The 13,294-nt window shown below is 36.1% G+C and overlaps 1 protein-coding gene across 1 annotated transcript in view; it reads right to left on the bottom strand.

Moving 5' to 3' along the window:
* The window catches only part of LOC133526563 (uncharacterized), a 64,363-nt gene that overhangs the window by 17,215 nt on the left and 33,854 nt on the right, over window positions 1-13,294 (bottom strand). Inside the window, exon 2 of the mRNA XM_061863241.1 lies at window positions 6,197-6,423. Coding sequence (XP_061719225.1) covers window positions 6,197-6,423 — 227 coding nt within the window. The remainder of the gene's footprint in view (window positions 1-6,196; window positions 6,424-13,294) is intronic.

Below are 13,294 nucleotides of genomic sequence, written 5' to 3'. Positions count from 1 at the left end.
AAGTTCAAGACCGAATATTGTCTGCAGACCTGGATGTTGCTGGCGCCTTTCAACACTTTTTCACCAACATAGCCACAGATGCTACACGGAACTTGAACTCCTCTGTAGCAAAGGCTGGTGTTTACTTAGATACAAACAATGTCAAGAAATGCAGCATGGAATTATACTTCCAATATACTGACCCCCATGAAATCATTAAAACGTTCAAGTCCTTGAAATTAAAGAATACTGAGGACCTTTGGGGGATCTCTGTGAAAGTCATGCAATCTGTAATCGACGTAGTGGCACCGTATTTGGCCGATATATTTAATGCTTGTGTTAGAGAATGTGTATTTCCCGATCTGATGAAGTACAGTAAGGTCATTCCTCTATTTAAAGCGGGCAGCAAAGATGACCTTGGAAATTTTAGACCTATTTCAATACTTCCTGTTCTCAGTAAAGTGTTTGAAAAAATTGTATTAAACCAATTGCTTCGACATTTCAACTCGAATGAACTACTTCAAGATCAGCAATTTGGTTTTACAAGAGGTCGTTCGACGACTGATGCCGCCTCTGTACTAATCAAGCACATATACGACGCCTGGGAACACTCGCTAGATGCTATAGGTGTCTTCTGCGATCTGTCCAAAGCATTTGATTGCGTGGAGCATGACACACTTCTACACAAGCTGAAGCACTACGGTCTGTCAACGGAAGCTCTAAGCCTTGTTAAGTCTTACTTAAACCAAAGAACCCAGAAAGTGGTTGTAAATGGAACGGAGTCTACTGGAATGTCTGTAAAGCTCGGAGTTCCACAGGGTTCAATTTTGGGTCCTTTTCTCTTCCTTGTATATATAAATGATCTGCCGAACCTTGTAAAACATAAATGTGAGATAGTCTTATTTGCTGATGACACCTCACTAATTTTCAAAGTTGACAGGAAACTGAGCGATTATAGCCAAGTCAATGAAACTTTGGAAAAGGTACTAGAATGGTTCACAGCAAATAACTTACTTCTTAATGCGAAAAAGATGAAATGTGTCAAATTTTCGCTGCCGAATGTAAGAAAATCTGAAACTATCATCACATTAAATGGCGAAACGCTGGACCTTGTCGAGAATACGGTTTTTCTGGGCCTTACTTTAGATAGTAAACTGCAATGGGCCCCTCACATATCTGCCCTGGCGAAAAGGTTGAGCTCTGCCGCGTATGCAGTAAGAAGAATCAGGCAGTTTACTGACGTGGAGACAGCTCGCCTAGTTTACTTCAGTTACTTTCACAGTATTATGTCTTATGGCATACTGGCGTGGGGCAAAGCAGCTGACATAGAAACCATCTTCGTTCTTCAGAAGAGGGCAATCAGATCTATTTATAACATGGCTTCTCGTGACTCACTGAGAGAACGATTCAAGGAAATAGATATTCTCACAGTAGCTTCACAATACATACTAGATGTGATAATGTATACGCATAAGAATATAAAGTCCTTTAAGAAACTGTCCGATATCCATAGTTATAATACGCGAAATAAACATAAGTTAGTAGTCTCCAAGTTTCGTCTACAGAAAGTTAAAAAATCGTTCATGGGAAACTGTGTAACATTTTATAACAAAGTACCCTTAGAGGCATGGAACCTGCCCTATACTTCATTCAAGCAATACGTCAAAAATGCACTTCTCAAAAAGGGATACTATAAAATAGATGACTACTTGGGAGACACGGAATCATGGCCAAGTATCCATTCTCAAAAGCTGTAATAGTTTTGCGTGCAGTGTCCCGGAGAGGCATATGGCGCTGTTGTTTCTAGCTGTTCAACCTTATGTATTAATGTTTGTTATGTTTTAGTTATTTTGATGATGACATTGACATATTAAATACATAGTAGTTATGTATTCTGTAGAACTAGTTTTAAGATTGTTAGCTTAACAGTCTCTTGACGTGAAATATGTATTTCATACAATTTTTTATTTTTTTATTCTTTGACATTTGGAGAACCTTTACACCTCCAAATCTTATTATTGTGTATTATTATTTTTCTCAGACCGTGGGGACCTTATACATCTCCAAACTTAATGTATTAACCGTGGAGACTATACGTCTCTGTCATATTGTATAATATACTTGACTTGGTACATACTAGTTATGTACAGAATGTAGCATTAGTTTATGAGACTGCTAGTTTAACAGTCCAGACGCGGTTTATTTATTTAGTATAAATTTTATTTTGACATTTGGAGAGACTTTACACCTCCAAATTTTATTAGTATTAGTACTCTGACATTGGGGACCTTTTACATCTCCAGATTTAATGTGTTTTTAACCATAGAGACTATACATCTCTATTGTATTGTATTAATTATTTATTTTAAGATTATTATAATGTAATGTTTACCCAGGTATTGGCTGTTGTATTTATAAATGTTGTTACCTATGTATTTTTCATGTCACTATATGATGTTACTATAAATGTTGTATTGACTTGTAAAAGAGCCCTTGAGGCCTACTTGCAGAATAAATTTTTGAATTTTGAATTTTGAATTTTTGATAACTCACATACATACGCCTTATCAAAGAGAAATAAACCGTCTAACATGTGTGATATTATAATAGGTAAGCTCCTTTAAATGTAATAAAGACGCTTTAATCTCTACCCCACCATACAACAAAAACGGCCAAGTGGGAGTCGGACTCGCACAGGAAGGGTTCCGTACCAATAAAAACGGTCAACCATCCAAGTACTGACCCCGCCCGACGTTGCTTAACTTCGGTGATTGGATGAGAACCTCGAGATTGGAAAGAAATATTTATTTTATTCTGTTTTTAGTATTCGTTGTTATAGCGGCAACAGAAATACATAATCTGTAGACATTTCAACTGGCTAACTAACACGGTTCATGAGATACAACCTGGTGATAGACGGACGGACGGGAGGACGGACAGGGGAGTCTCAGTAATAGGGTCCCGTTTGACCCTTTGGGTACGAAACCCTAAATATTGCCAAATTTGAATCTATGGTATTAGAAAATAGAATTTAATTTGTTTCGTTTTAAAATCAAACAAAATAAAACAAATGCAACTCTGTTCCATTTAATAATGATTCATATTTCATTGGAGTTAATTTGTACTAATTAATACACCACCCACCTGCTTTCGACTTTTAAAAATCTGTTATTAATTTGTTGTTGAGAATTATTATGTTATTACTCGGCTAATCTTGCTCGTACCGATATACCTATGATATACTAAGCAAATCAATGTTGTAGCTTTACGTTACACCAGTACTTACAATTCTGCAGTAATATTGTCCTGGAAAACATCCTTTAAAGGAAAACAGCGAGTGAAATGTAGGTATCTTTTTCCTGAAAATGGATTCTTAAACGTAACATCAACGAAATTCCTGCGCCTTGCTCATGAGCCAGTGAAATGAGATTAGGCAATTCTGCACAGTCTGGATGTGAAATTAAAATTGTGCACATGTTTCAATACATTTCTAGCGGAAGTAGGTATGTTGTAAATTACAAGAATGTACTGTCAGAAAACAAAAATATATAATTTAAGCTGGTACCCGTAATATCCTAATTATAGTAATTATATTAGATATTTTTTAGATCATAATACGGTTGCTAAAAATATGAATTTTAATCTTTAGGCGTTTATCTAGTAACTTCGTCGATTAGACACTTAATCGAAACCAGTAGGGCTACGATGGTTATTTATCATTTATCATCATGGCTGTCACGTTCTAACAAGTATGCAAGTGCGAAAGTTACGGGCATAGTGACAGGCGATAAAAATGGAACCATGCTGCCATTGCAGTAGGGCTATGATGGTCGGCTCTTTATCATTTGTCACTATGCCTGTCACGTTCTAATAAGTATGTAAGCGCGAAAGTGACGGGCATAGTGACATGTGATAAAAATGGAACCATAATGCCACCGCTGCACGGCTAGGATGGTCGGTTTTTTATCATCTGTCATCATGCCTGTCACGTTTCAACAAGTATGTAAGTGCGAAAGTGACGCATGACATGACAAGTGATAAAAATGCGACCATGATACCGTTGCTGATTTCGCGCATAGGTCTAAACCGCACCATAAAAAAATGTAACAATTTTTTCACAAAAGCTAAAAATATAAAAATTATTTCTAGAAAGTCTGTTCGGAAAAAGAAGAGTCGTGGAATGTATTGGGCCCCATACATTTCACTACTCTTCTCTTTCCGCACAGACTTCTGTAAGTAAATGCGCAATTTTATTTTTGATCTAGCTCATCGATTAATTTTTTTGTTTAAAATTACTAAATAATTACAATTTAATATTAATGATATCTACGATCCCGGGTTCCAACGTCTATCTCCTCAGCGCTTAGCGAGGTGCGACCTGAATTCACCTTAAAATACGAATTTTAATGATAAGTTTTGAATAAGGATTTTATTTTTTGACAAAATTGTGCTAGGCGCGCCTGTATTGAAACTGTTGAAACAACGCCACTACAAAATAGGTGCTTGCAAACAGGATTTGGTATTGCATGACTCTGGAAGGTTTTGTATATCTAGAATGTTCATATTTCTCTTTAATCGATGCTAAAACGCCACAGTCACATACATTAACGACAGAAATTAGCATTTTAGTGTATCCATAATCTCTAGACGACGCTGTCGATTTCATGTCAAGGCCTCAAGAGTTAATGCCACCAAGATTACTCATCCATTCCACGGCATGAGGCGCTCGACTATATCCGCCCTTGAGTTTATACAATTTATGTAATTGTCTAGAGATTAGAAATGTCACCGTTAACCTAAATAGTTCACTTGCCACAAACTATTTGATCTACTTTTGGATTTGGTACCTTATAAATAATATCTTTAAGTTGCTTTTCGGTCGTGCATATATGGTAGAATTTGATTTTAGATCACTGCAAAGCACTCAAATGAGTATATCCTGTCGGCGAGTTAAGCATGTGGGTTACTTAATTTAAAGTGAGGGAGACAACTAATAAACGCAGTGGCAACCGAGAAGAATTAACAAAAAAGCGGCCAAGTGCGAGTCGGACTCGCCCATGAAGGGTTCCGTGCCATTTATGACGTATTAAAAAAACTACTTACTAGATCTCGTTCAAACTAATTTTCGGTGGAAGTTTGCATGGTAATGTATATCATATATTTTTTTTAGATTTTTCATTCTGTTATTTTAGAAGTTACGGGGGGGGGGGGACACACAATTTTTTTAACTTTGGAAGTGTCTCTCGCGCAAACTATTCAGTTTAGAAAAAAATGATATTAGAAACCTAAATATCATTTTTGAAGACCTATCCATAGATACCCCACACGCATGGGTTTGATGAAAAAAGATTTTTTGAGTTTCAGTTCTAAGTATGGGGAACCCCCAAAATTTATTGTTTTTTTCTATTTTTGTGTAAAAATCCTAATGCGGTTCATAGAATACATCTACTTACCAAGTTTGAACAGTATAGCTCTTATAGTTTCGGAAAAAAGTGGCGGTGACATAATCGGACAGACAGACGGACATGACGAATCTATAAGGGTTCCGTTTTTTGCCATTTGGCTACGGAACCCTAAAAAGTAGTTAAATAATTTACATAACTATGTACCTAAATACAATGTCTCTGTTGTTGTCCGTGTATCTTTTGTGGTAAGAGCGACCTATATTTGACACCGTAATGTAAATGAATAGATATTCATTTGTTTTGTTTAATTCATTTGTAAGTAGATACATATCTATAATTAGTAGCATTTCTATTAAGGGCTCGAGTAGACGGTGGTGCGAGAACTCGCATGTGAGTTTCATTACATTATGGCATATAATAAGTAATAGTATTATCATAATGTCGGTTAGGGACTTAGGGAATGCTCCCAGTACCGAGTTTGTATGGCGAGAACCAGGAATTCCCGATGTATTTGTATAGACAAGCAGTACCTGGAGCACTCCCTAATTACGGTATTTGATCGGTCGGCTGAATTGTATGTAACCTCAATAGTCCGCAATGTAACTAACTTTGCATGTGCGTCGTCGAAATGAGCCCTAACTCCTAACTGTCGTGCTACTTATGCATCCCCGAGCTACGAGGTTTGTTCAAATCGCGCGTGCATTTGTAGAGTGAGCACCTCGAAGTTCGAATAAATGGCACCGCTATCCCAAATACCACCAGAGAGCGAATGACCTAAGTTTGACGCAATTATCAGATAAATATTGACTTACACAGTGGCGACTCTAGGAAACCCGCCGTAGCACTTCCCCGCCTCCCTATCAGCCGTCGTGCAAACCCCGCTGAGCTGTGAGGTCTGTTCAAAGCGCGCGTGCATGTCATTGTTGTGTAGTATCAGCAGTTCGAAATTGGGAGGAATGGCGCCGCTGTCGGGCGACTTGATGACTGTGCTGGATGACAGCGTCGCTGTAGCCAGCAACGCGATGATGGATGGAAAATTCTGGAAAGGTATAGATTTCAATTAGATATCAAATTAGTTTGTGAGAATTACACGCTCCTGTTGCGTGAAGGAAGGTAAAATTATTGTATTTTACGGTGTAGAAAAAAAATACAAAAAAAAAACCTAACCACTCTTGGCAGCTGTATCTCAAGACCCAAGTCTGCTCTAATGTCTTTTCTAAGCATTTCATAATGACCCGGAAAGCTTTCAAGGTCAGAAATTTGCATTCGACAAGAACATTTTCTCATACGCACAACACATTTAACGAATAAAAAAATAGCTGACCCTTATTTAATGCAAGTTGAAATCTTACTACATTTCAATGGCCTATAACATCAATCGTCATCTTAGTTTGCTCTTCCTATTCATGCATAGATAATATGCTTTCCTTAAATATTACTCTGAGAGGATTTCAGTTAGGTAACACAATACTGTAGGCGAGGCTAATTGAGATGCAGTCGGAGTCTGTGAACACGCAAATTGCAGGTCATGACGTCATGTCCACACTGTCTAAGAAATTGAATGTCGAATGGAAGACAAAGCCTTTGTCAGTAAAGTATAGATATAAGTAATGTGTTGTTTTACAGTAATTAAAAAATGACATGTAACAAAGTTAGTGCTAAATTTAGTCAAAATATTATATTTTCCGTAAATGTTTGTTTTCTCCGCGCGCTCTCCATCAATGAGTGGCAGTTTGCGTTGATCCCAAGCCAATTCAGAGAGGGCCGTCCAATTGACTCCAGATGCCTCATGCAAAATGACGCGTTCACGCCCAAATAAGCTATTTTGCTACATGAACACGGTACCTATAGAGAAAATTGGAACGGAAAATGGAAATAGAATAGATTTTCTTTCAGCTGATGCGACGTATGGTGACTTTCCATCATCGCTTTAATATCGCATTTCAACAAATCTTTTTTGGCATGATTGTAAGATAGGTATATAGGTATCCATTCTGGAATTTATACTTGCCTAGATAAATATTTTGTTAATATTTAAAGATTTCTCAAAAATCTCAAATCATTCGAATTTGTTTAATACAGGTAGTTGACAAACCATACAATTTATGAAAACAAAAAAATTAGTTGTATTTTAATATAAAGTTAAATATCAGGTATCTCTATGAACACGCTTAAGTCCGAGCTAAAAATATGACAAATCATAATACCTGACATTTAAAGATAGAAATTTAAGCTGCGCAAAAACTCACAAACTTCAACTTGACCGGCAACTTATCAACTTGTGTTGCTGATTATGGAATTATGCAATTCAAGATGGCGTTTGGCGCCAAAAAAGGTTCGTTCATTGAACTCTCTAATTGCCCGCTACCTGCGTTTCTGAGAAGCAACGCCGGGATAAAAAAAACCCAAAACGGGACCGATAAAGGCTAAGAACGACAACCTTAAATTCTTTACCAAATGTTATGCAATTCGATTCGGTCACACAATTCGATTTGTGATTCGATGTTGCCGATGCCGCGATACCGTATTTGAACGAAGGTGTAGATTTGATTTTACATAATGTGGTTGTAGTTCCGATTGCAAAATTAAAGTATGTACCGTATTTAATAACGGCATCTATATTGCTATATATTTGAGGTAGAACAATAGTTTGAGATTATGAAGTTTATGAGCGGTTTTTAGGGTTTCGCAGTCACATAGAAACCCTTATAGTTTCGCTATGTCCGTCAGTCCGAGTCTTTGCTCCGTGGTCGTTAGTGCTAGAAAGTTGCAATTTGGCATGGATACATAAATCATGCATTGCGACAGAACGATAAAATAAAAACTATAAAAAAAATTGGGTACCACCCATACAAAATGTTTTTTTTTTTTGCTTTGACCCAATGGTGTGATAAAGTTAATATTTTCTTAAATAATCGCAACGAATGAAATAAATATGTGTCTCCCCGTCTAACATATGAACTATCATCATCATCATTCGCTTGCCCTTATCCTATTCATTTGGGGTCGGCGCAGCGTGTCTTTTTCTTCCATATCTTTCTGTCACCCGTCATCTCATCGTTCACTCGCGTTCGTTTAATGTCATTTCTCACACAATCCATCCACCTTTTTCTAGGTTTTCCTCTCCCGTTCCATCCCTCCACATTCATGCGTAATACCTTTCACGTCACATGACTTTCATCCCTCCGCATCACATGCCCATACCACGCTAGGCGATTCGCTCTTACTTTCTCTATTATGGGTGCAACTTTCAGGCTTCCTCGTATATACTTATTCCTTATCCTATCCATTATTGTCACACCATACCTACATCCATCTTAAAATTCTCATTTCCGCTACATGCAATCTCTTTTCATCCGTCACTTTTAGGGCCCAACACTCTGATCCATACATGACGGCAGGTCTTATGATGGTTTTATAAATTTTACCCTTCAGTCGGAGTGTGACAAGAATGGATAATTTTAACCATGGATTCAAAAATCGTGAAACAAAAGCTTAAGAAATACTTTCAATGAAAGTATAGCGAACGTGATGGGTCCACTCGTTTTTGAGTTATTGCAAAAAATATTCTCGTCTTAGTAAAAAGACTTCCAAATCGCTGCAAAGGTACTCCCTTGTGTTTGTAATGTACATGATATCTACCAATAGCCCCCGTTTGCAGGCTTTCCTCATGGACCAACTACGTATGCACAACTGGTTGTGCCATTAAAAATATGTATGCACAACTACGCACAACTGGCACAAATAAGCACAACTAATGGGCTCTCGAACCATTTCTTATAACACAACTACAATCAAAAGAGGAAATAGATAGCTTTCACATTAATATCCTCTTTAGTTATTGACAGTGATAATGGCCACTTTTCCCACTTATCTTTGCATTATAATATTATTAATAATTATAAACGTCATGATCATGAATGACATTTCTTTTGTTCCAAGAAAGTGATTATTCTTATGAGCTTAATATTGTTTTTGTGCAAAAGTATATCCAGACTACAAGCATGTCTTCGTCAGAAGACGAAGCAATTGTATACGTCGATAATAAAGTCGGGAAGGTAGCGTTATTCCGCGACTATCAGACTACACGGCACGACCATAGAGGATCCTGATATTTCCATTGCGGTACATATTCACGAAAAAAAATATCCCGGTATGCCAGGTAATTGTGTAATTGGGAACTAAAATTAAATCCTTGATAAACCAGTTGTGTCTATGGGAAGGATTTCGAAAAAATATTCCTTATGGCACAACCAGTTGTGCATACGAAGTTGGTCCATGAGGGAAGCCTGCCCGTTTGGCCTATTTTGACAGAATGGTAACTACGAAACCCTACAGCGAGCATGATCCGGCATCCTCTTGGCCGATTTTTTGTTTTAGTTTCCATTGAAGTTCGAAAACAAATGTAATCATGACATCAACATCACACAAAAGCTTTTTTTTCTTAATGTATTCTGCTCATTTGAATGTTACTAAATAAAACTAAACGATAAGTAGATAAGTTATGTTTTTTGTACAACCTGCAGGTATACAAGTACATCATTGTGCTGACATAACCTCAAGTCATTGGTCACAAGCATATAATTTACATGGAAGCAACAGCAAAATATTTCTTATGGACATATCGACAGAAAGTTACATATTTTAATTGCTCCTGAGTGTATGAACTAGTTATAACAAAGACATAGAACTTAGAAATTTAAGAATATACTTAACAAAGATATGACAAAAAGAACTAACGTAAATCATAGAAATATTAATGGCATTTTTTAAGCTTCTCTTGCTAATAAATCCATTTCATAAAAAAATATCATAATTTCTAAGATTGTAGTGAGTCGATTACGATTGTGTAATTCAATACAATTCCAAAAACATATAGTCAATAGTTACAAATAGAACGGCTGTTCAAATATTTTTCAATTCTCATGCTCCGAAAGTGGGTCGTTGTTGTTCTAAGAAGTGTGCAGAAAATGATACGTTTCTGCACAAGAGCATTTTGCTTTCCCAGCTCATTTTTTTCTTATATATTACTATATAAGCAATTCAAATTTAATATTGAATGGATTGGTGGTAAGGTAAATATCAGAATTGTAGCGTAAACCGTCTATTACTGGCAACCCTCCAATTACTGCCCACCTTATACTAAAAGGGATTCTGTTTAATAATTAATAATCAGAAGCAGAACGATAGTTTACTTGAATTGTGTACATAAATAAATATAATTCTTATTTTAGCCATTTTAGTAACGGTTTACCCTACAATTCTGATATTTAACTCCATAAATTATGATACTTTTACCTAAATTGTTCCCTCAAGAAAATTATAAAAGTCTATTCATATTCGTGTTTTTTTTAATACACATGTATTTTACTTTCCTCGTATTCAAAATGAAAAGTAGAGGGCTTAATTCGGGTTAAAGGCACCATTTCAGTCTCGGACTATTGGCGCCAAACTACCTCGACAAAAATGAGTGCCTTTCATCCCTTGGTTAACATTCTACTCTAACTATAGGTATATCTTTGTCATGACTTATTTATGTTTACCCCGCCTCCCCCCATTAATACAGCGGTACTTGGGAAAATTACATTATATTGCTGGCAACACGGTAGTTTTAGCAAGTGGCGGGGACACGGAAAAAGTATCAAAAGTTGGCCACTTGGGTTGAGGCCGTCAAAGAGTCCTAGACTGAAATGGTGCCTTTCACCCGAGTTAAATACTCTACTTTTAATTTCGAATAAGAGGAAAGTAAAATACATGTGTATTAAAAAACATGAATAAGTATAAACTTTTATAGTATTTCTAAAGGACGCATCGAAAAGGACTGGTTAGGTCAGAGTACCTGCAAGGACCTCCATTGTTGTAGTATTAATAGTTTAGACTGTTTAGAGTAACCACGCGAGAAGAAGCATCACATCTTCATCTTGGATATTCAATAGTTATTAGTTCACGCTCGTTTGGGACAACCAAAATGACGAGCTTTTACCTCTCAGGAACGCTCAGGTTGTTAAGCTTTGATAAGTAATATTGGTATCGTAAGTAATAGAATAATGATGCTTTTTTTTTTTTTTTTTTTTTTAATTTATTTATTTAAGGTCGCTCAAACAGCTAAGGTCATTAGCGACCACTATAAATATACAATTATATCAAATCAAGTCATAATAGTTAACTAGTTTAAGAAATTTAACAGTACATTCTGAGGCAATCAAACAATCTTTTAAACATTTGGGCAGGTTAACAACTAATCTTTCTGTATTATACATCGGGCAATCAATTAACAAGTGTTTGATAGATATATCACTATTACACCTTAAGCACTTCCTTTTAGTTTCCTTGGTTATAAGATATAAATGAGTCACATTGCAATGTCCTATTCTTAATCTATTCATAACCACCTGATCCCTTCTATTATTTACATATAATGTACTCTTTTGGAAAACTGATTTCCTTATCTCATATAAGGCGCTATTGTTATTATTTACCCAATGGCTGTTCCATAATCTTTTAATATTTAATTTAAGGAATTTTTTGAGGTCTTGGTGGTTAGAAGTAGTGTAATTGCATTGTTCATTCCTCAAGGCCTCTTTAGCAGCGGTATCGGCCCTTTCATTTCCAGGAATACCTTGATGACTAGGTATCCAGAATAATTCCACAACGAATTGCTTATCTATTAGGTTAAGTAGGTTTTCTCGTATTAAATTTATCAAAGGATCTTTGTTACTAATATTTGAAAGTGCCTTTAGTGTTGACATTGAATCAGAAAAAATTATGTGTTTTTTAACACTCGAGTTTTCGTTTATTACTTCTAGGCATTTAAGGATAGCAACTGCTTCGCATGTGAATATAGATGTATAGTTTTGTAATCTGTACTTATAACTACCGTTCATTGTTACGATCGCGCAACCGGTTCTACCCTCACAGACGGAACCATCGGTATAGTAGAACATAAAATCTGGGTAGTTATTTTTAATTTCATAAAAAAGGTTCCTATATATAAAGTTAGGAGTAGAATCTCTGGGGTTCTTGTTGGCCAGTTCCAGGTTAATTTTGAGTACGTTATTTTTCCATGGAGGGTACGTAGATGGTTTACTCAGAAATACAGTAGGTAATTCAAATTTAATTTCGTTTAGATAATTTTTAATTCTGAGTCTTAAGGGGACGGGAAGCGATGGTTGTAGGCTGTATTCAATATCAGATGGTAATGATTTTTTCGACAGAAACGATTTGTTATTATTAGTTAACTGGTTGATGGCATATGAAATGCACAATTCCTTTCTTCGAAACTCTAGGGGCATTTCGTCTGCCTCCACAAGGATACTGTTTACTGGGCTAGTTCTAAAGGCTCCTAGACTTAACCTTAGACAGGTATTATGTGTGCTTTCTAGAAGTCTTAAAATAGTGGGAGAAGCCGAGTCATATATAATTGATCCATAATCGATTTTTTGTCTAATTAATGCTTTGTAGGTATTTTTAATGCATGTACTATCGGAACCCCATTTATTGGATGATAAAATTTTAACAATATTCATTCGGTTATAGCACTCGGACTTTAACTTTTTTATGTGACTTACCCAATTCATTTTTGGATCAAAGGTTAAGCCTAAAATTTTTAAATTGTTAACTTGTTTAATTTTATGATTGTTAATAGTTAGGTTAATCGTACCTTTGATGTTTCTTTTTGAAAGGATCATGAGTTCGGTTTTTGTAACTGAGAATTTAAACCCAGTATGTTTACACCATTCACTAAGTTTATCTAAGGTATTTTGTAAAAGTTTTTCGGTAGGTTTAATATTATTACCGCTACATAATATTGTCAGATCATCTGCGAACAAACACCCCTTTACGGGTCGCTCTATTACATCTAGAACATTATTAATCGATATCAAAAACAGAATAACACTTAAAACGGATCC

Source organism: Cydia pomonella, chromosome 16, assembly GCF_033807575.1.
Source record: "Cydia pomonella isolate Wapato2018A chromosome 16, ilCydPomo1, whole genome shotgun sequence".
NCBI classification, from domain to species: domain Eukaryota; kingdom Metazoa; phylum Arthropoda; class Insecta; order Lepidoptera; family Tortricidae; genus Cydia; species Cydia pomonella.
The sequence above is the reverse complement of the archived record's forward strand: the minus strand, read 5'-3'. Positions and strand labels throughout refer to the sequence as shown.